We start from the raw sequence: 24488 nt of genomic DNA, 5'->3' as shown, positions 1-24488 counted from the left end.
GGTTTATTTATTTCTTTTTATGTAGACGAATTTGTTAAGTTGTATTGGCACCAACAGTGATAAATCAGGCTCTAGTAAATGCTAATTGTGTATTTTTAATTAATAATTGAGTACTAACTTAAAAATAACAAGTTAAAAGGAACCTTTCATGGGGTTAATGAAAAGAGAAATGTTTGTGACAATTTAATTGATAAGTCAAACGAAATACAAAATTTTTTCGAATATTTTCGAGCAATCCCCAATGAGAAAATTGCCAAATGTTTGAGATCAATAAACTAACAAATGGCAACTCTACGCGATATTTTTGTATTAAACTGATTTTTGATACATTATTTAGATTTTTATCCGTCTGCCAAATCATGAGGTAGCTGTATGGAATATTACAATCACCAATTTTAATGATGATAATTTATGATGCAACAGTAATATAATTTTATTAGTACTTTTTTGCCGAAAATATACATGGGCTTAATGATGTGGGTCTGTATAACATTAGCCATCAGAAGTTTTTTGACCTCTGTACATAATGATCATTGTAAAACAATAAAACAATCATCCCACTTTTTATGTCCAATTATGAAGCCCATGTGTCCTGAACTTGAATTTTAATCTACAATATTCTTAAATACAAGATTGCTTTCTAGTCCTTTCGATCAAGATTTACGAATACATCGAAATATTAAATTGCAATGTTAAATATGTCATACCTATAAAATTTACAATACTATATTTTAAATATGCATATAAGTGCATGATTTATTAAGATCAATAATGAAAAAAATAGGTTGATTGCAAAAAAAATGGGTTAATTCACTTCTCATTACATTCAAAAATATAAAGGCAGTATTTAAATAAATGATATTTCTAGTAATTATTCATGGTTGATTTAACAATATGGAACACAAAAGAATACTGATAATTCACAATAGCATTGATTACATTCTGTCAAAATGTGCTTAAATTATCCTATTCTAACTATTTACACAAGTTTTTAGCATTAATGACTCAATCCTCAATCATATTTTGTTTGGCAGACAGAAGTTCCCCATACAAAACACCATAATTTTATGGACTTCAAAATGTATATGCATTTTTCTAACCGATGTCGATGATTTAATACATGAGTATTTAACATTAAGCATTTTCAGCACTTATTGCTTAATCTAAGATGTACTTGAAACTAAGTATCTTATTCTAACCGAGCTGCCCAAGCTCAGGTAAACGCTTTTTGGCCAGTTTTGTCTCTACTGTAAAGTCAGGTGAGGATTTATTTACAAACAAATTTCCGTAAGTAATCATTAATCGTAACTGTTCAATTTAATACTAATAAGCGTCATGTATACTGTAAACAAAACATACACCAAAAGGCGCCATATGTGTGAACATATAACACACAGTACAGTGAATATTATTGCGTGTAATCAATACAGAACTATCTCTACAGATAGGTTTGCGAGACGAGGCACCTCAACTAATTCAATACACGATTTAACAGTTGCAGAAGTTCACTGTGATGTTTCGTAAATAAATAAGTCCGCTTATACACTATAACGTTTGAACGGAAGATTGTTCACAACCGATTGCGACGGTTCCTTATGGCCCTGAGCCGCGCGCGGCGCGTCTTTGCGGATTATATATCCCCATTCTGACTTATCCCGATCCTCTTGATGAACTCCTCCTGAAGCATGACTGTTTTGATCATGTTCGGATGAGCTCCATAGGCAAGAGTTTGATCTGGGGTTGAGCAATATTGTTGAGTGCCATCTGTTAAAATCACACCTTGGCCATTGCTTATTGAGCCAGCTGATTCAATTGAGTTCCAGTATGTTTCACTAGGTGATGTAGTGTTCACACCAGGGGGAGGAGCGGCAGGTGCTCCTGTATACCTGAAGTAGGGATTCTTCAAGTCCAATGTATTGGAAGATGAAATGTTTGTTCCTTCTAGACTGATCTCCATAGTAACATCATAACTTTGTCTTTTGTTCGCAAGCAATAGCACTCTGCCAGTCAAAGCTTGACCTTGTTTAGCAAAAATGGGTGTTTCTAACAAACATCTGACTTGATACCAATGTGTCAAGGGCTCCGTTGGTGCTGTGGATAGCCAGATATGCTGTGTGCTTCCTGCAAATAGCACATCAAACCAAAATGCTAGGCCATGGCAAGTTCCAGACTGTGTGAGCTCAAATCGGAAAGGAACTTCAATTCTATGCAAGTCTGTTTCATTAGCATTGAGGAAGTCCACCACATGTCTGACTGATCTCGCCATACATATGCGTACATCAAATGTATCAACTATTGGTTGTCTAAAATATTCCTTCATAGCAGCTGTGCGCAAAGCGCTAAGATCAACGCCATGAAAACATGATTGGTACCAAAAGTTTGCCTTGTTGTATTGCTCCATAAAGAGGGCATCATCAGTAAATGGAGCTATATGCAGGTCACCTCTTGTAGGATACATATTTCCATTTGGTTTAAGCCACTTCTTGGCATGTAAATAAGTTTCTAACATCCTTTCGTTGTACAACATATAGCCCATAGGTTCTGAAATTATAACATCTACACTTTCAGGGAGTTCTATTTCTTCTATTTTTCCCGCCACTACTGTAATTCTATCATGTAAACCATTGGCGCGAACTAGAGCTTGAGCGTGATGCGCCATGTTACTCGCTTCGACAGCATACACCTTCCGCGCTCCAGCTTGCGCCGCGAAAAAGGACAAAATACCCGAACCTGCCCCAACATCCAAAACAACCTTATTTTTAAAATCATTAATATTGGATAATATGGCCCGTTGATAGGTACTTGTTCTCACGTAATCCTGCATCATGTTTTGCTGCTGACTCAAGTAACCATAGAATTGAAAATATTGCATCGCCGATGAATCCTCGGTCCGTACGGTAAACACTGAGGATGTTCGGCCAGCTTTAATCTTGCTAACCAGTAAATGGAAATTTTGACAGTCAGCCTCCGAGGCGAACTTGAAAAACAACGTTTCATTATCTATTGTGAAAATATACGACTGGCCGGCAACTCGCGAGCACTCGCTCTGACTGTGAACGGGAAATTCCATCACTTCCTGAGCTAGCACAGGATCCGCACGTATCACTTTTACACTCAACCCTTGTGGATCATAATCCACGTTTACGTTTGTAGGGAAATTGAAGCGCGGAGCCAGAGCACCGTCATTGTTGACGGCAGATACCGTCACGCCGCGAAACGTGTTCGCCATTTTAGACACACGCGGTGGCCTTGTTACTAATGTTTTGATTAAAATACACGCGTTTGGCCAAACAAAGAGAAATGTCGTTGAGAAGTTTTGCGAAGACCGGTGTAAAATCGATCACTCACAAACTTCCTCCCTCCGTTTGTCTATGGTTACGGCGGCAGCGTGCTGATAAAGCGTCTTATTCACGGTCAATCCCCGACGTACGTCGGCTCAAGGCCGTGGTGCTGGATGTATCCTACTGACGATCGTGCGCGCATCAAGCATGGCTAGGGTTGCCAACTTTTATTTGAAGAAATAGAGTATATCTGATTTTAAAGGAGGTAAATAAAGAGTAAATAAATATTTTTAAAAATGTATTTTTTTGTACTTTTTGCAGTAACTAAGAATTTTTCATTATTTTTAAATGAATTATATGAATCCAAACATTCCAAATCTAAATTTATATATTTCAAGAGCTCATTTTAAATTAATTTTTAATGAAGCTCGGTTTCTCTCTTCCCGCCACTTCACATTCATGACCGAAAAGACTCTTTCAGTAAATGCTAAAGTGGTGGGAACAGAGAGTATATAGCTAATCATTTTTTTTTAAACAAACAAATTCGTCAAGATATTTTTTTTAAATAAATTGCCATTTTTCTGCAGTGGACTTTTGCATAAAATCTGTGTTATTCAACAATTCGCCTTGGAGTTCTTTTAAAATAATAACTTCTGAATATAAACTGTCCATGTGTACAAGGTTGATCCAAAAGTAATGATAATTGGGATTTCCTGTGTACATAAAAATCAAAAATAACCGTTTCTTGCTTGCTCATGTACTCACTAAGCTTAGATCATTAAGTAATGGATGGAGCACGCTGGCAAATGTTCTAACTAAACTTTCTGCCGATTTTGGTGCGGGGAGGGTAACTCACACTTTGAAAAACAATCACACATTCACAAAAATAATTTGTGTCTTTACAAACTCAAACTAATACAAAATTGGCAGACTAGCATGTTTTTGCACACATACATCGATTACACAGAAAAATCTCTGTACATATACGTAATAATACAATCGCTCTAAAGGGATGTAACCATATCGATATTACAAAAATAATAATTTTGTTGAAATTAGAAATAACATTAATATTATATTCATAAAAAATACTACATAGGTCATTTGTAACGTTTTCATCATTATTATATGCATACGAAAAAACAATAAATCGCCATTTTATTTGTATTTGAATATGTATTTATTCAACACATCACATATTATATTCAATAAAATAAATATCGGTACAGAAATTTTTATTGAAGTGAATACTTCTTTAGCGGCGTTGGGTATAAAATCTTAAACTCGCGTCAGGTGACCTGATCGAAAAAGCGTAAGACGGACTTTTTTTTAGCCCTTATATTCCATGCGTAAGACGGATACCATTCCAAAATATCAAACATGCTGAACGTTAATAATCAAGTTTTCACTTCTGCCGGCACTCCCGGAGTGCAACCCGTCTTTTTTTGAAGTGAAAACTTCTTTAGCGGCGTTGGGTATAAAATCTTAAACTCGCGTCAGGACACGTGACCTGATCGAAAAAGCGTAAGACGGATGGATATCAAACATGCTCAACGTTAATAATCAAGTTTTCACTTCTCCCGGCACTCCCGGAGTGCAACCCGTCTTTTTTTATTTCTGTACCGAGGTGTCGCTACAGATATAATAAAAATTGTAATTCGATTTTTTGTAAATCTGAAATATACGCAATATTAATACATACATATAAACAAATTACATAATAGAAAGGTTACAAGATTAACATTACAAAAAAACGGCTAAGTGCGAGTCGGACTCGCGCACGAAGGGTTCCGTACGATTAAAATGTTCTGCCAGTTAAAAGTAGCCGAGCGTAAATTTTAATAAATATATACAAGATTTACAAAATAAACATTATACTCCTTTTTATGCAGTTGTGTAAAATTGTAATATAATAAAGATTAATTCTCATCTCATTTCAAATTATACTTAGAAAAATATTTTTTTATCGACGTTCAAGTTAAAAGCAGTCCGTCACTAAGAAAGTCGTAAAAATTTACGACCTTTTAAGCGACGAGTTTTTAAATTCAACTCTATCACTAAGTTCATAAAGATTAAATTTGAATTTCTCTTCAAGATAGTCTCGCTACATCAGTTTATAGTCTCGTGGGGAGTGCGGTTCAATATCGCGTTCTAAATTCAACTTTATCGCTTAGTTTATAAAGATTAAATTTGTATATTTTTTCTTCAAGATAGTCTCGCTACATCGCTTTATAGTCTCGTGGGGAATGCGGTTCAATATCGCGTTTTAAATTCAACTTTATCTCTTAGTTCATAAAGATTAAATTTGTATATTTTCTTTCCATGATAGTCTCGTGAAGCCGCATCAATGATCGAGTAAACACATGACTCGATTATTTGTCTTGATCATATCGCTAAACGATACATCGACGATTATTAGAAATTGCATTTAATTAGAAATGTACGTTAAAAAAATAAAAGAGTATACACAAATGAAAGGTTATTCCATCTTTTTTAATATTCGACATGTTTGAATTGCTTCTGCAAGACATGACAGTGCAAAACGGCATTTTTAGCGGAGCACTCGCAGACGTCCTTTCGATGTTTTACGAATACGCAGAGTGTTCGTAATCGATTACGCAAGTAGTTTTTATGAAAGCATAAGATTTTTCAATTCGAATAATCTTATACCTCGGCAAAAGGGGAAACGCCTGCGTGTGTTATCCATTACTTAATGATCTAAGTCACTAAGTTATCACAAAAAAATCATATCAATAGGCCACGTTTCCAAGTATTTACATTAATTTCTGTTGGCAACACTAATCTGCTGTACGTCCGCGCTATTCACTGTCCATCTGCACGACGTTCGCGGTGGTGGGGGTGCTTGCTGGATGAAAAGTTGGTCGTGCACATCCAGCAAGATAATAATAATAATTATTGACGTACGTCAACGCTATTCACTGTCGTTTTGCGTCGTGCATCGTGTATGACCTTGGCGGGACGTACGTCAAGATGGACCGTAAATAAGACGCTTAATTTTTTTTTTCTTTTCACGGGTGCGTTCAGGTTAAGGTAATTGTCTATGCTTAATTTGAAAATTTAAAGTTGGGTTTACAAAGGTTGCTTACATTTTATAATTATTAAATATCATGGAAACAAGATGGAAATGAGGACTGAATTTATAGTATTTGGAGTGACTAAAATATCAGCGTCGAAAAATTATAGGAAATATAATTAATGTTATTAATAGGTTTCCGCCCGTGGCTTCACCCGTGTGAAGTAAATTCTAACGGAAATAATATTTTGTCCAGATCCTGGTAAAATTTATAATAATTTAATCGAGCCATATAATGATAATGTTACACATTTGTGCGAATAGCGATGCAAATATGCGCCACCCAGATTCCACCCGGATCCGGGTAGAGATTGTCTAATCTAAAAATGAACGCCCCTCCACTAAACTTAATTGTTTCAATGTGTGAGGACAAATAATTATTGAACCACTTTATATGTGTGCGCGCGGCGATTCTACTGCAAACTTTGACTGTCTCGCGCACTGATTTGTCAACTAATCGGGCGATCAGTTCAGGTGCCTAGCATTGTATGGCGGGGAGAGCGCGCTATGTACGGAATGACACGTCCGTTCTGTCGTGCATCGCGTCATTTATGCACTAGTTGGCCAACTGGTCCTGTCGTTCGGGCATGGATTGGACTCAGGACTGGAGGACTGAACGACCAATGAGGCAGACCAATTTGTGTGTATTGCGTGTGTATTACACGTACTTTGAATGTGAGCGTAAACACAGTGGAGGGGCGTTCATTTTTAGATCAGACAATCTCTACATAGTTATTTAGCTTTAATGTCTTCATTTAAACCTATAGATACTTGTGCCTTGCGGACTGCGGTAATGATACGAGACTCAAAACTGTAATTTTGTGTGTAATTTACACTGTAATCAATCGCTGGAGTTACTATTAACCTATTAATCAAGGCTTATTCTTTTTAAAATAATTATTTATAGTTCTCATTCATTAATAATTAAAAATATTAACTACGTTTTTTATTATAGAATTAAAAAAAATACTATGTGAATAGAATCTAATATCAATTATCAATATTTTTATATATAGCAATAATACCAGTTTCATGTTAAAATTTTTATAATCTGTGTTTAACCGAGGTGTTTTGTTATGACTTTTTATAGCTGTCAAAATCACGTTTGAATTTTGTAGGTTAAATTTGCAAAACTAATAAAATATTTATTAATTGTAAACGTAATTTATTTTAACAAACTTATAACATTATGTCGAAGAAAATAAAGACTATGAAATGGCAATCGGTTGCGCTTGAAGGCTTTCCTATTGCTAATTCCGATAAATTCGAGGGATTCGTAGGCTTAGAAGAATGCATCGATTATGGTATGGATAAGGGAAATAAAACACCTAAAAAGGTAAATATTTTATTTGTAAAAAGGTTTGCTAAGGGTCGCACAAGATTCCCTCTTTCACATTTCATTTAAACCTTTTGTAAACCATTAAACCTACAAGCAAAGGTTCACTTTTTGTATCCTCAATAATCACGTGTAGGTATGAAATATTAGGATCTCAATACAAACATCTAACTTTATCCAATTTAAAGACTCGGCCACATGTGTTTTTAACAATAATTTGGTGAGATAGGTAATAACTTTTTAAAACTTAATATTATTAAATTATAAATATTTCACAGAAGAAACCTGCAAAGAAGAGAAAAGCCTCTGAAAATAAGAACATACAAAAGGAGAATGCTGTTCTAAATAAGAAAATAAAGCTCAGCAACGGCTTCATAGTAGAATCTTGTGAAGCTGTTACTCCGTCTTTAACCAATGAAGCTGAAAAGCCCAAGAAAAAGAACAAAAGACGGAAAAATAAGAAGAATAAGAAAAAAGCCGAAGATATATCTAAAGAAGAACCTGATATAAAACCTAAAGACAATAATAATAAGAAGCAAAAAGTTAAATTGGGTGAAACTCAGAATGAAAGCACATTGACTGCAGAAGACATGTTGTCATGGGCTGAGTTTAAATTACCGGAAGAAATAATAAAAGCGTTAATGGAGTTAGGTTTTAAACAACCAACAAAAATACAACAGTTATCACTACCAGCTGCTATTCATGGTATGTACAATTTGATATAATGAAATAATAGTTTTATTTGTTTATTCCTGGTATTTTGGCACATAATAGTAAAAACTTCTAAAAAGAGTGTTCTGGGTGTTATATCACTTCCCTATTATTAATATTTTACATATTTGATTTCCCCAGACAAAAAAAAATGTATTTTAACTAGTACTAGCTGTGCCCTGCGGTTTTACCCGCAGTGCTCCACTCCTATTGGTCTTAGCGTGATGATATCCTTCCTCAATAAATGGGCTATCTTACACCGAAATAATTTTTCAAATCAGACCAGTAGTTTTTGAGATTAGCGCGTTCAAACAAACAAACTATTCTGCTTTATAATATTACTAGTATAGTTATAAGTTATAACTTGTAAAAATCTTACTATCCCTGGTTCAATCAAACAGTAAGAAATTAATTTTTTTTAGGTAGAAGAGATATCTTAGGTGCAGCTGAAACTGGTAGTGGAAAGACGTTGGCATTTGGTCTTCCAATATTAACAGGCATACTAAAACTAAAAGAAAAAGCAGCATTGAAAAATCTAGATGTATATGATATACCATTTAGAAAGCCCTCAGTGAAAAAACAAGCCAAACCTGAAGACAAGAGTAATGTTAAGAAGAATAAAAGAAGTAAGAAGAAGAATTTACAGGAAAAGGAAAATAAAGAATCGTCTGAAGATGGTTATGGCAGTGGCCATGATAGCAATGAAGATAGTGCAGAAAATGATCCTCCAAATGAAAGTAATGTTACTAATGATGATGATGACAGTGGTGATGAAAATAATGACGCTACAGATGAAGAGGATGACAGTGGTGATGAAAACGATGACAGTGAAGCAGATAATGATTCAAATGACGATTTCCTTGAAGAAATAGATGTACCACTACGGAAAAGAGAGGAATCTGCAGATGAGGGCAATGATAGTGACAGTGAATATGTACATTTGTCGGAAATGTTAGATTCTGATGATACAGCTTCTAGTGATGGGGAAGGTGATGATGATGATGATGATGATGATGATGACGAAAATTTGAGTAATGATGAACAAGATGGTGTTGATGAAGTAGATGCGGAAAGAACAGGTAAAGTATAAGTTTCAGGTGATTTAAATTACATTAATAATTTGATCTTGTATTTTCGTCCAAACTGAAATATGATTATTTTTTAATAACAAAGTTATAAAAAAAAAATAGATAAGTAAGCTAGTTAATACAAATAAAAGCTCCTACTTTTGTTATAATAAAGTTTTATACTACTTTTATTAACCGACTTCTAAAAAAAGGAAGGCTGGTATTTTTTTTTACTAACATGTTTCATTTTGAATAATTCTAATCATTTTTCAGGAATTGGTTGTGTGAAAGTACTGGATGACATAAACATTCCGAGCCAGACAATTGTGAAAACAGGCAAGCCATTGTACGCATTGATTTTGACGCCCACTCGAGAACTTGCTATACAGATCAGCAGGCATTTGATTGCAGTCGCTAAGTATACTGGTATGATTGTTAATTGTGTACTTTTAAGTTTTAACTGTTTTTGTTATGTGTTTAATGTGATATAATTAGTGATTGATGATAGATATCTATAGCATGTTCGAAGTTTAGAACAATGTTGTCATTTGTAGTGTCTAGAGACAAAGATCATGATTTCTCACTTTGTTTCTTAAGTACAGCTGAATATAATAAAAGAATGAAGTGAAATGACGCGAGATTTCGCATTATAGTAAAATAAATCGGCATCAGTTGCTTGTTTCGTAGTGCAACAAGCAAAACCATTTGCGATGATTTAATAAACCTATATAAACACCTAATTACTAATAAATACTTAAATTCATCAAACAATTTCCACACATTCACAGGTATAAAAGTAGCCACTATAGTAGGTGGTATGGCGGCGGTAAAACAAGAAAGAGTCCTGCGTTCAGGCCCGGAGATAGTTGTAGCGACCCCTGGGAGATTATGGGAGCTAGTGAATCAGGGTGAACCGCACTTGCAACAGCTGGCGTCGGTTAAGTGAGTTTTCTGTGTTTATATCATGATTTTTTTTTATACTTTCCTCAAATCCTACTACTATTATAAAGGCGAAAGTTTGTTAGTATGGATGTATAGATGTTTGTTACTCTTTCACGTAAAAACTACTGAATGGATTTGAATGAAACTTTACCACAATATAGCTTATACATCAGAATAACACATAGGTTAGGTTTTATCCCGGAAATCCCATGGGAACGGGAACTATGCGGGTTTTCCTTTGAAAACGCAGGCGAAGCCTAGGAAATCTAGTTTGTTATAATTTTTATAAAAAAAAATCCATCTTATAAGCTACTAGTGGTATACATAGCACCCAGAAGTGAAATATATCACATTGTTACAAAATTTTTGAAATTGGTTAGGTAGTTCCTGAGATTATCTTGTTCAAATAAACTAACAAAATCAAATACATTTTATTATCAATATAATTAAAAAATATAATAAATCAACTTTAAAACAGAATTTATTTGTGAATATGTTTACATTTTATTAACCCGGTAAAAATGGTGTTAAAAAAAACAACAACAAAATCTAAGTAGTTAAAGAATGTTATAATTGTTCCAGATTCTTAGCCATAGACGAAACGGATCGTATGATAGAGCGAGGTCATTTCGAAGAGTTGGAACCTCTTTTGGAACGATTAAATGTAGACGAAGTACATAAGAACTCGAGACAGAATTTTGTGTTCTCCGCTACGCTCACTTTGATACACGATTTGCCGTCACATATGAAAGGCAAGAAGGTAGGTTTTGCTTTGTTTTGATATATTTTAGATTATTATTGGGTCACAACTTATGTATTTGCTTTCGGCAGGTTATATCTCAGTTAAAATTACAAAAAAGTATGGAAATATGCATCAAAAAGTGGTATACATAATATATAGGCTATGATGTGCAAAATCCGCTTATAATAATTTGTAAATAAAACCAATCAGTTATATAAAAATGAATTTGTTTACGCTCCTCTTAGTGATATGGTGTTAAGTTATTATACCTATCGGAAAAAATAAAATATGTAGAATGTGAAAATTATTTTTTTATCTCCTTAAACAGTGAACTCTGGTAGTTGTATATTATAATTTATAATTACGAACGCTATATTTCAAATATTACCTTCCCCATTTTGCAAATAAATAATTAATTATATTTATTATACTAGGTAACAAAACGAGGCAAGATAATAAACCGTAAAGTAGAGAAGATGACGTCACAGCAGAAGATCAAACGACTTGTCACCATGGTTGGAATGTCTGATCCGAAAGTTGTTGATATCACTACGCAGAATTTTGGTAAGTTATTTTATTTATTATTCATAGATTTAAATATTTTTTTTATTGCAAGTTCAATATTACCTACAAGCAGATTGTGGGCTGGAATAGCATAAGCATAAATACGTTAGTTTCCGCAATAAATAATGTTTATTTTTACATAAAATTAGGTAATAAAAAAATTTAATCAAAATCAGGCTATATGGACGTGATAACAAAAAAAGACGTGTGGCACTCGGAGACTGCCGCGGTAAAGCTATTGCATGCTATGCCTTCAAGCCACACCTCCGTGCCCGTCGGAGTGGGGAGCGTGAGGTTTTTCGTTACGCAATTTCTGGATTCGGTCCCCGCGCTCAAGTCCCGCGATAGAAGCTATGCAATAATAGCTTAATAAAATTCACACTACACACAAAAAACACGCTGAATATATTTGCTTTTGAAATTTCACATTTTGCGTTTGTCTTTTACTTATAATTTGTTAATTTGTCCATTTCTACATGTATGTATTTTTCTATTTATCACAGGCACAGCGGAAACGTTAACAGAATGTAGAATAGCATGTTCGCTGGATCAAAAAGACGCATACGTGTACTATATACTGAAGAGACATCCCGGTAGAACTATCGTGTTTTGTAACTCCATTAATAGTGTTAAGAGGTAAGTCTATTTATTTAGTATATTTTAACATAGATGTAGATCGATAAAATTCATATATAGATGTATTACATTTTAGATTTTCGATACTATCATATTATAGTTTTTGCTTATATATAAAGATGTTGTTTCACAGTGTTTGTAACTGGACGTACTCCTATGGCTTCACCGATTTTTATGAAAAAATTGTTTATATATATATTCTTTATGTCTGAAAATAGGACGTAAACTTTTTTGTATATCCCTGAAAGTGATAAGGTTGTTCCGTCAGAACAACGATTACCCAGAGAACTAGTGTGTTTATAAAATATGAACATATTATTTTTTAGATTAGCTCAAATTCTTACTTTACTGAAATGCCGTCCGTTGCCACTACACGCGAGTATGCAGCAAAGGCAGAGGTTGAAAAATCTTGAAAGGTTAGTCATAGAACTTTAATTAATAGAGTTTTTATAATTAATTATAGTGGCCAGGGCCTTTTTTTCGTAAGTATTGCAATATATACCTGAATAAAAACATTAAAAAAACATAACAGTTTATTTAACAATTTTCTGAAAAGTCACATGGGGGCAAGTTGCCTTTATTTTTTGTTGAGTAGAATATTTAATTATTACATAAATGAAAAACATAAAATGAAATAATATTAATTTACAAAGGTTCCGTGACGACTCTCAAGGAGTTTTAATAGCAACAGATGTTGCTGCAAGGGGTTTGGACATACCCAACGTGGACCATGTTATACACTATCAAGTGCCTAAAACTGCTGAGGTGAGTTATAATATACTTTAATGCTTTAAATGATACATATATTTATTTTTTGAACTTAAAAAAACCACCAGCATGTCGCTTTTAAGAGCTAGCGCGCACGAGCAACTTTGTTTCCGCAACTATTTTGTCTCTCCCATCAATTTGTATGGGGAGTTGCATCGCTACGTGCGCGCACTTTCATACTAGCCCATAGGTGGGAGAGACAAAATAGTTGCGGAGACAAAGTTGCTCGTGCGCGCACTGTCTAAAGGTAATAAGTAAACTAGATTAATAGTATCGACATAACCATATAAGGTAATTTTTAATTTGAGAGGATATAATCACATATAATACCAATTTTTTGAGATTTTGTTTTTTGACATTCCCATTCCCTACGTGTGGTATCGATTTTTTTTTTTCGAAAATCTTCACGTTTTTGTTCTTAACATAAAAAAATTTACAATATTTTAAATTGGTTAAATGTCATCTATAATTTTGTTTTTGTAACTATAATGAAATGATTTAAAAAAAATATATTTTTCATAGAATTACGTACATCGCAGCGGACGTACGGCTCGCGCTAACAAGGAAGGCTTGACAATTCTAATGATGGAACCGGCAGAGGCGTATAATTATGCCAAATTATGTCGCACATTGAATAAAAGTGAGTTTTTTTTTGTTTGTTTTTTCAAGCTTTTCATAATTTTTTTAGTTTTAGTGAAGGAGAATTTCAAAATGCTTTAAGTTAATTTTTTTTATTAATGTTTTAAGTTAAAATTTTTGGTATGGAGTGAAAAATCTTCCAACATCATAGCTAGAGAGAAATCTAAATATTAGGCATGACGACAGTATCCATAAATGATCGTATTAGTGTTTTTAAGGGAAAATGTACAATAAATAAATTCAATATAGTGACTTAGAAATCTTAAAACCATTAAGATTAATGAGATTATCAATAAAATAAAACATTGAAATTCTGCAGTTAGCCATTTTGACTAAAACACGCGTGACGTCACGCTTAAGTAAACAACTCGCGTCAGATGTGTTTTGTTGTTATGAATATGTTGAGAATACGCATTTTTATTTATTTTCTATTGTTTCACGTATGCTTTATCGACTCAGAACTGAAATACAATTGCGAATTCACGAATACGTGGTTCGGGGTTCTCCACACCAACTTTATACAATCATTTCTTATTATTTCTCGCTTGAGATAATTACTAACACATTTTTGAGCATTATTTTTATGTGGATTCATACTGAAATACTGCACACTACTCATAAACTTTGAAATTCGTTTCTATAACACATATTACATAAAGACTTTTTTAATTTTCTTCACAATGCGTACAAATAATTACGTATTTACCAAAGTTTGACGTCACGCCTACGCCATGACACCTGTGAGCTGTTTTGGCACAGATAATAAATATTTTTTGAAAAATGGCTTTTATCTTCGTTAAATTTAAGTATATTACCGAAATATAGGGTTTTTCTTGTATAGTAAACGTATACACACATTATGGAAGTGGATTTCAAAATCTTTCGTCATGCCTATTGAAAGTTATGAATTACAATAAAATTGACCTTAAACATTTGAAGTTTGGATACATTTTAAATTTAAAATTTTTTGTTGATTAATTCGTTTCTTTTATTGTAGGTATCTATTCCCCTGGTAGCCACACTGATTACATTCTATCATTAACAATTTTTTCATCATTATATTTGTCGTAACTTGATTAGACTTAAATTTTATGCGATTTTTGCACATGTTTAAAAACTGTTTTTTGAAGTGAAAACTTCTTTAGCGGCGTTGAGCACTTTTTCTGTAATGGGTATAAAATCTTAAACTCGCGTCAGGACACGTGACCTGATCGAAAAAGCGTAAGACGGATGGATATCAAACATGCTCAACGTTAATAATCAAGTTTTCACTTCTGCCGGCACTCCCGGATTGCAACCCGTCTTTTTTTTAAGTCACCTTTTTTATCTGAAAATATTGTTTTCAAGCATCCGAGATACCCTCATTCCCAGTACCATCCGACCACATATCAGTACTAAAAGACATGATCAATCTCGCCCGTGAGATAGAAACATTAGAGTTGCGCAGACGCAGGATTAGCGCAGCTGTCGGGTGGAGGGAAAAAGTGGCCAATGAGATGGATATGATCGTGGATGATGATGATGTGTATCCTTTTTTTAATGTCAAAAACAAATTAAATATTAGTATAAGTAATATAATTTTTTTTTAATATTAATTATACTACTAAAATTAACTGCCTTAGTTAGTTGGTCATATGAACCAAATAATAATAAATAAATAAATAACATTTATTTGCCAAAAACATGGTACAGAGAGGTGTGAAGAGATAATTGTTCAGCATGTTTCGCTTTGTATAAAGCATGCAAATATATGCGTAAAACAGATAGGTACTAGATCTAATACACTACACATGCATATTATACAATCGATTTAGCAATTATCATTTAAGGTCAAAAAATTCTTTTAGGCTATAAAAACAATTAATAATCAGCCATTTCTTTAACTTATTTTTAAACACATTCAATGTATGGTTTCTTATGCATTTAGGAACATGGTTAAAAATTTTAATAAGCATAATAGGTCCACTTTTAGAGAAAAGCGCAGTTTTACAACGAGGCATAATTAGTTTGTCAGGATCTCGAGAGGGAACAATACTCACGTCAGCCGCTTTTGTGAAATATTGGGGGTGTTTTTTAACAAAGACACAACACTCCAGTATGTACATAGAGGTCAGTGTCAGAATATTTAATTTTCGGAATAGTGGGCGACAGCTTTCTAGCGGCCCAACCCCGCAAATAGCTCTTATACATTTTTTTTTGTGCCAAGAATGCTCTATTCATACTTGTTGAATTGCCCCATAATATAAGTCCGTATCTTAGTATAGATGACACATAGCCATGGTATGCGGTAAGAGCAATTTTTTCTGAACTTATGGTCCTTAAACGGCGTAAGGCGAACGCAAATTTGTTTATACGCGAACAGAGATGATTAATATGTGATTTCCAATTACAATTGCTGTCCAATATAATGCCTAAAAATTTTATTTCATCAACTTCTTCTAATATAATGTCTTTATAAATTAAATTAATGTCACATTTTCTTTGTTTGTAATTATGGAACTGCATTACTTTCGTCTTTGCTAAGTTAGCCGTCAAGTTGTTTATTTCTAACCAGTCAATTATTCTATTCAATGTCAATTTTAAATTATGATTACATGTCAAATCCGAAGTTACATTAGGTATAGTCACAGAAATGTCATCAGCATAAAGGGTACATTTGTAGTTAGTTACGTTTGGTAAGTCGTTAATATAGAGTAAGAAGAGAAGCGGTCCAAGCACGCTTCCCTGAGGTACACCTGAACTGTTGAGTCTGGAGGTTGATCGTATAGTTTTTACTTCTGGACCAGCACCACTACATGCAATCTCGACACATTGCATACGATTGATGAGATAGGATTTTATCCAATTTAATGAGGGACCTCTTATTCCATACATATCACACTTATTTAGAAGGATACTATGGTTAACACAATCAAATGCTCTACTCATATCAAAAAATATGACCGTTGCGCTAGTACCACTATCAATATTTTCTAGAACGCTCTGTATAAGCTGGTATGCTGCTAGTGTTGTGGACTTTCCTTTTTGAAAACCGTTTTGTTCATGTTTTAGTATCGAGAATTTATTTAAATAATCTATTAGTCTTTTATGCATTATTTTTTCGAATATTTTAGAAATTATTGGAACTATACATATAATAAAATCGTAGGAAAGTCAAAACTGTACATTGAATATTTTTTTAAAAGAATACATAATCCATGATCTATAATCGATATAGAAGCCAAAAATATAGTTTTTAGAATTTTTGTCTGTTTGTCTGTTTGTCTGTTTGTCTGTTTGTCTGTATGTTTGTCCGAGCTAATCTCGAAAAGTACTGCATAGATTGACTTCAAATTTTGCATGAATATTACTAACAGGTCGTGTGAGGTTTTTTTAAACATATTATCATGCTATCACCTCCGGGGGAGGAGCTGTGAACCTTTACTTTTCTTACGTATTCCGTGAACTACGACAGCGTACAATCTAAAGACTCATGTTTAAATGTTGTTTTTGAGTAAGCCATGCTATTATCTAGCTTTACACTATAAAAACTACGTCATTTACGTAATTTGGGCAGAGAAACTGTTTAATGAATCTTAGTACTATAAAGACAAATTTGTTTCAGCGCCATCTATGAGATTTCGTAAAAATCAAATCAATTTACATGTTAACACTACTGAACACAATGTTAAAAATTAATAATTTAAATATAATTATGTTATTTATTTATTTAACTCTTTAACCCATAATAAATCTTCCCTTCCCTATAAGGTGCGCTTATATAATTCGTGTGAATATACTACATTTTTAAAAGTGAGGGTAGATGTATATTATTTTAAGTCAAACTAGACACCATTACAGTTAATCTAATATTGATTGTGTTCATTGGTTACATTTTTAAAAATCTTCGTGTTTTAATAATTCGATCACGAGGCGGGACTCTAATACAAAAAGGTTAGTTCGTTGATAATTATTATTCCTTCATCATTTACATGTTGTTAGTAAAAATATACTTTGACTGTTAATACTTTTGTTCAGTATTTATCTGTATGATTATTGCTTGGTAATTAATATATTTTCATGTCGTATACCTAATTATAAACATAAGTGTGATGTGAAACTAGCTGGATTTATTTTTACACACTCATAGTCTTATATTTTGTGTTAATGTTAAAATAGTATTAATAGTGTAAATCATAATATTTTTTCAAAGTTAAAAATATTTCCTTTTTTCTGATGGTGTTGCCATCGAATTAAACCGCGCTGTCGTTTCGTTCACAAAAAGTCATGTTATTAGGACCGAATATGTAGCCGCCTCAACTTACGGAAACGAGAGTAACCTGCGTTGTTTGTTAGTTATTATATAGTCGAATTTAACGTTACATGGAAATTGGAATCTAAATATATGTATACCTACTTATATTAAATCTGTAGAGGTCAATTCTGCACATGAAATATATTTCCTAAATAACTATCACGAGGTGATTAGAGATCGACATCGACGTCAAAAATGTTTGTCCGTCTGTCTGTCTGTATAACCGTTATAGAAACAAAAACTACTCGACGGATTTAAACGAAACTTGGTACAATTATTTTTCATATTCGTGAGCAGAGCAGCAACTCCATTTTTAAGCTTTCGTCGCGTGTGCGTTCTTAATGCGTGTATCTTAATGGTTAAAGCTACACAGAAATCAAGTATGAAAGAAATGTTCTCCATATTATATAAAAAATATCTCCCGACATCATAAATGTCTATCTTTTATGGTTGAGCTTAGCTTTCTGATTATATTTGTCTACTAGCTGTCCCCGCGACTTCGTTCGCGTGGAATAGTGACTATGGGACCTATGACCATGGGCTCAGGGTGGGGCAACAATAAAAAATCATTTTTATTTTCATGCTCCCACTCCCGCGCCCACTCGCACTCCCACGCCATATGCCACGTTCAGTCCCAATCCCACGCCCACGCCCACTCCCCTTCACAATTAGTACCTACCAGATCAAAGCCAGGGTAAGCGCCCCACCCAGCCCCACCGTGGCTACGCCCATGCTGAATTACTATTTAACATACAATTATTGAGTAAATACGTACAACCATACTGTACTGTTGTACTACCATAAATAATTAAAAGAATTGTTATTAAAATTTCTTACTAAACTGAGCTAAAAAACTTACGTACCAAATTATTAAAGAAAATCAAGAAATGAAATGCCTAACCTATACCAAATAGTTACTACATATTGTAATTAAAAATTATGATTAGTATATAATATCGAAAATCAAAAAAGAAATGCCTAACTAATTCTACGTAAAATTTCTTTTAAATTATGTCATATTATTTTTTAGGAACCAGGGGGGGGGAGAGGAGCAAATTCTATTTCCTTCCTTTCTTAAACGGATGTTTTTAATAATCTATGGTGTAGCCAGTAGCCACTGATCAGCTTAATCGATACTCAGTTTTTATCAAATCCAGAAAAAAATCCAAATTAGATCTTTCCTATCTCACGCACGTAACTAAAGGCTGAAGAGAGAGAGAGCACGTAACTAAACCGTTTAGACGAAGAAAAGTGTATAGAAAAAGGAATAAATAATTTCATAAACTTCCCGACGATCTTTAAAAATAAATTATAACTTTCATTTTTTTCATTCCCACTTTTACCCCTATGTAGGTATAATAAGTGGATGAACCAATTTTGATACACTTTATCTAAGAACCAGCGTCGGAAAATATTCTGCCTAACAAAAAAAACCGCATCTAATTCGGTTTACCTGTTAGCCAGCTATGGTGCCATAGACAGACACACACACACACACAGAAATACATAGCGGTCAAACACATAACACCAGTCTTTTTGCGTCGGGGGTTAAAAATTTAATACGACATAATTTAAAGGACATTTTATGTGGAAAATTTACCTATACACCAGGGTAGATAATTTTTGAAACAAAAAAAAATCGCAGTAGGATGAAAGTATGAAACCCATTAGAAAAGGATATGATAAAAATGTAAGGAAAAATAAATTACGGTCAATCGGAGTTCGGGAAGTGGGAGGGGGGGAGCTTTTAAGAGAAAAAAATGGTTTCTCTCGATTTCTCGATAATAATAACACCTGCTAATTTTTTTCTACATATTTTAATTGTACAGACATCACTTTTCCACAATTTTATTATATGTATTGATGATGATGATTGAGATTATAACACTCTTAGTCCGTTTTAATTTTTATTCACCCGCATCAGTGCCACCTAAAAAATCTTTATATATCGAAATTCGAGCAAAGTTAAGAAAATGAGAAATAAGAGTTCTCAAGGATCGTTAGAGATAAGAGGCTTACTATTGACCGAAAACAACATGTGTTATGCCGAACCTGAAACCGCTTCACAACGAGAATTGCGGCTCACAGCTGACCGCGAACGGCATGTACTATCCTGTGAGACCGAAACCTTCACTGAGGGTATATATAACGTCTCACAGCTGATCGCAAATGGCATATTGTACTATCCCGTGAGACCGAAACCCTCACTGAGAGGGAATTACGTCTCACAGCTGATCACGATCGTCATATTTTATCTCGAGAATTCTGAAACTTTTACTCAATATGAAGACCGTTTGACAAATAATAGGGTGCACCATAATATTATTCGATCTCTCGAAGATGAACATGAGCATAAGCAATGACTAGAGTAGGGACGCGAATATTACCATTATTTGAGACAAGAACGATTAATAAGTTTGTTTAATGAAAGATTAAGAATTGAAACTATTGGTCTCTTTAAACGGACGAATAGCGAGAGGCCCGTCTTATTGCAGACAGATTTCGACATAGTCTTAATGACTTAGAGGTAAACATAGAAGATCAATCTACAAATTCGGTGGTGTGGTCCGACAAAATAATATAAAAGTGGGTTTGCTTATAACCTCACAATTGATTACAGATCATCTTCTGTATAGGCGATATTAACGTAGTATGTTCTTTTTGTAATGCTTTAAAGTTGAGTAAGGAGTCGGCTTTCGTTTGAAGATACGCCGGAACCTTTGAAATCACTACTTTTAAGTTTTAGAGGAACATGTGCAATCTAAACAGTTCTTAGACAATATTAGCTCTTATAGTATTGCGTTTTAAATGATCCTTTGGTGCTCAACAATTATTAGATGCTCCTTTCATTCTTACTTTTAAGATACAAGGTCAAGTTTATCATTTGATAGGATCCCTTTTGCCTGAAGGCCAACCTAAGTTTCTTTAAATATATTTTGTATTCGACTACGACGAATAATCGAATACAAGAAATCAATATTTCTCGAAACTGAACTCATTTCACAATTTTAGAACATGTTAATTCATCAGGTTAATCCGTATATATGCGTTTTAAATCGACATTAGAAGCTTTTCCTCAAGATGGTGATATTAATATAAAATTGGTATAAATGCCGATAGACGGAAGTCTATCAGCACTCAGGAATTCCCTGAGCGTGTTATAACGCCCAGGCCGCAGTATTACAATTTTTCCTACAGTAGGGCGACGAATGTATTTTCGCATAGCAACGGAGGGGAACTCGTGGGGGGTAAAGTGACGCGGGCCACGTACCACAAACATGTTTAGTTTGTGGTACCGAGCGCGAAAGAAAGTCATCGTGTTTTTAGTAAAGTTACTATGTAAACTAACGTAATTTATTACTTAGGTACATATTCTATAATGGTGCGCTCAAACTGTTAATCTACATTTAATTTAGATTATTATTTTAATTACTAAGAAATGTAGAATTTAAATCACATTCATTCATGTTTTCCTCAGATATTCGATGTCTATGATTTTCGATGATTTTAAGATTTTCTTATCAGAGTATTCAATTTTAATGTAGTTAAATTTTATAAGAGACAATTAAGAACATTCAAAAATAAAGTGTCACGTATTTTTTTTAAACGACGAATGACGAAAAACGACCGAATCGCGGACGAAGTCGCGGGCAACAGCTAGTTATTGGAATAAGTGTTATAGGTCTATAATTATTAATGTCATTTTTATCGTCTTTTTTGTGAATCGGTTTTACAATTGAGTATTTCAGTCTATCCGGAAAAATACCTTCATCAAATGATAGATTAATCAAGTATGTCAATACATTAGCAATAAGATTAATACATAATTTAATAATAAAAACACATATCTCGTCATATCCCACTGAATTTGTATTTTTTAACGAGTTAACTACTTGAATAGTTTCAGTCTCGGTACAGGGGAAAAGAAACATAGTCGCTTCTCTGGGCTCGATGCCTAGTTTGCAGCTTGCTTCTGGGGATACATGCTTAGTGTAGTATTCGTTAAATGAATTTGCAATATGTTCCGGTTTCGTAAGCGTTATAGAGCCAGAGTTAATACATTCTAGGTAATTATGAATTTTTATTTCTTCTACTTTGTCACTTATAATAATAAAAATAAATTCAACCTTATTCCTATGAGTTGAAGTCGGATTTACAATGCATTTTGCAATCGACTTTGGTGATGAAATTTGTTTTTCCTACTTATACATTACTTATACTGTAACTATAGTATACGTAATGATCGAAAATAGATGGATATAACGTTTTTTTATTTTTTTTTAAACTGATTAGCTTATTTAGAAGTTTTAAAAATGAAATGTATATTTTTTTATGTAAACATTTTGAAACAGTAAAACCTTAACACCACACAGTCCGCAAACCAAAATGGATCCCGGCTTAGATAAAGCGCTAAATGCCAAGAAGAAGCAACTAGACGCACTAATGTCTAGGCCGATATTCCCAAAAGGATTTTCCTTTAAATATCCCACTTTAAACGACCCTAATGCTTTGGAACCAGTTAGTGAAGAAAATGCGTTACAGGTAAATATTTATTCTACTAATATGTATTATAAATGCGAAAGTTTGTGAGGATGGATGGATGTTTGTTACTCTTTCACGCAAATACTACTGAACCGATTACAATAAAATTTGGTATGTAGGCAGCTGAAGACGCTATAACATATTATCCCGGAAATCCCAAGAAAAACATGTTTTTTTTGGTCCGACTTAAAAAATCAAATTAAACTCAAACGTTAATTTATTCAATTGGACTTCTTCTAGAAGCACTTCTGGATCGTCATAACGTATTTTTAGCATTTAGCACAATTTTTTTCTTTTGAATTTAATTTTTGTACGAATTTACATCTGTGTTATAAAATGATTTAGAAAACACAAATAGAAAGATCTTTTCTTGAAATACAAATCTTGAGTACAAACAAATCTCACCTATTCGGCAGATCCATACTAATATTATAAATGCGAAAGTAACTCTGTCTGTCTCTCTCTCTGTTACTCAATTACGTTTAAACTACTGGACCAATTTTCATGAAATTTGGTATGGAGATATTCTAATACCCGAGAAAGGACATAGGCTTTTTATCCCAGGAAAATGACGCAATCCTGGAAATCCCACGGGAACGGGAGCTATGCGGGTTTTTCTTTAACTGCACGGGCGAAGCCGCGGGCGGAAACCTAGTTTTCTATATTTTGTTAAACACCAAGATAAATAATTATTAAATTTACAGGTTATGAAGAAAGCATTACAAACGGGAGTATTGAAGAAGAATAAGAGAAAAGGAAAGAATCAGTCGCTGTTGCAGTTAGAAAAGGAATTTAAAAATAAATGATGATTTTTATATTTTATTCCGGTGTTTTAATTAACCCTTAAAGCTTTTCTGTCACTTTTTTAGTACATGTACTTATTGCCGTGTAAATCTTGAACGTTCCAAAAATCTAGAAAATTGACTACGTTGGAGAAAGTACGATAACAATCCTTTATTTTTCTCCTACATGCCAATTATAGAAAACATTTGATTCGTGTGCTAGGTGACTGTTGAATTTAGGGAATCCCGGAATTAGTGATGGTTTGTGTTTCTGGTCAATAATAGCTTTAATGAAATAGTTTCCATGTTTGATTGCTATTGATTTAACTTTCAGGTGAGATAAACTGTTGTTTTTGCTATAAAGATTATGAAATATTCAAATAATTCTATGACAAAATATTCGAAATATAGCTGGTCCGTTTTTTGGGACAGTGCCGTAGATATAGGTAACTAAGAACCCATTGGCATGTCCCAAGAAACGGACGTTGCCATGATTCGTACTTTAATAAAATATCACTTTTATGGGATTTTCTTACCTTAGAGTCTTTAATTATATGTAGAATTATTTTTAATTAAGTTCAAAATGACGAATATAATCTAAGACCAGTTAAATCTGTTGGGTCTACAATAGAACCGGGAGTTCCTCGACCTCCACATGCATTCATCTAAATGTCCTAATCATCGGCCAAATATCACTTCACATTTTAGAAAAACCATTATTATTTGTATTAAATGAAACCAACGGTTACTTGACACGAAATAATAAATGTTATATAACATTCCACACAACTAAATAGTGTGATTGAGCTCGAGAGGGCTCAATTATCATTTGTTAGGTATTTAGTTAAAATTGAAGAATTTTTTGTTATAATAGATAGTGAAAATACTGTGACACAATAAAACAATAAAATGCTACTTGAAATTGTTTTCAATTGTGTTATATTAAGTGAATTTTATTTTTTTTTCATTCTTATTTTATAAGCTGTATGACAGCGTTGTCCGTTTTTTGAGACAGCACTGAAGACGGGGTTCTTGGCAATGGCCGTTTTAACGGACATCCTGAAAAACCTACTTACAGGAAATTTGTTTT

The 24488-nt window shown here is 33.5% G+C and overlaps 2 protein-coding genes across 2 annotated transcripts; one reads left to right on the top strand and one right to left on the bottom strand.

Annotated features, from left to right (window-relative positions):
• Nucleotides 1–170: 170 nt before the first annotated feature.
• Nucleotides 171–3374, bottom strand: Art4 (arginine methyltransferase 4). Its single transcript, XM_089711013.1, has one exon. It carries the CDS (start codon nucleotides 3227–3229, stop codon nucleotides 1631–1633), a length of 1599 nt encoding a protein of 532 aa, XP_089567139.1. The 5' UTR covers nucleotides 3230–3374; the 3' UTR covers nucleotides 171–1630.
• Nucleotides 3375–7462: 4088 nt separating this feature from the next.
• On the top strand, nucleotides 7463–23438 carry LOC149477295 (ATP-dependent RNA helicase DDX24). Its single transcript, XM_089711011.1, has 14 exons — nucleotides 7463–7711; nucleotides 7990–8416; nucleotides 8845–9501; nucleotides 9763–9915; nucleotides 10278–10431; nucleotides 11014–11191; nucleotides 11608–11737; nucleotides 12241–12373; nucleotides 12700–12789; nucleotides 13027–13138; nucleotides 13664–13781; nucleotides 15128–15305; nucleotides 22448–22616; nucleotides 23321–23438. The coding sequence occupies exons 1-14, from the start codon at nucleotides 7565–7567 to the stop codon at nucleotides 23420–23422; spliced, it is 2748 nt and encodes a 915-aa protein (XP_089567137.1). The 5' UTR covers nucleotides 7463–7564; the 3' UTR covers nucleotides 23423–23438.
• Nucleotides 23439–24488: the final 1050 nt, after the last annotated feature.

This window comes from Colias philodice, chromosome 25 (genome assembly GCF_061535455.1).
Source record: "Colias philodice isolate Cphi_HAF_F1 chromosome 25, ilColPhil1 Martin Lab GWU primary, whole genome shotgun sequence".
NCBI classification, from domain to species: domain Eukaryota; kingdom Metazoa; phylum Arthropoda; class Insecta; order Lepidoptera; family Pieridae; genus Colias; species Colias philodice.
This window is presented reverse-complemented; position numbering and strand designations above follow the sequence as displayed.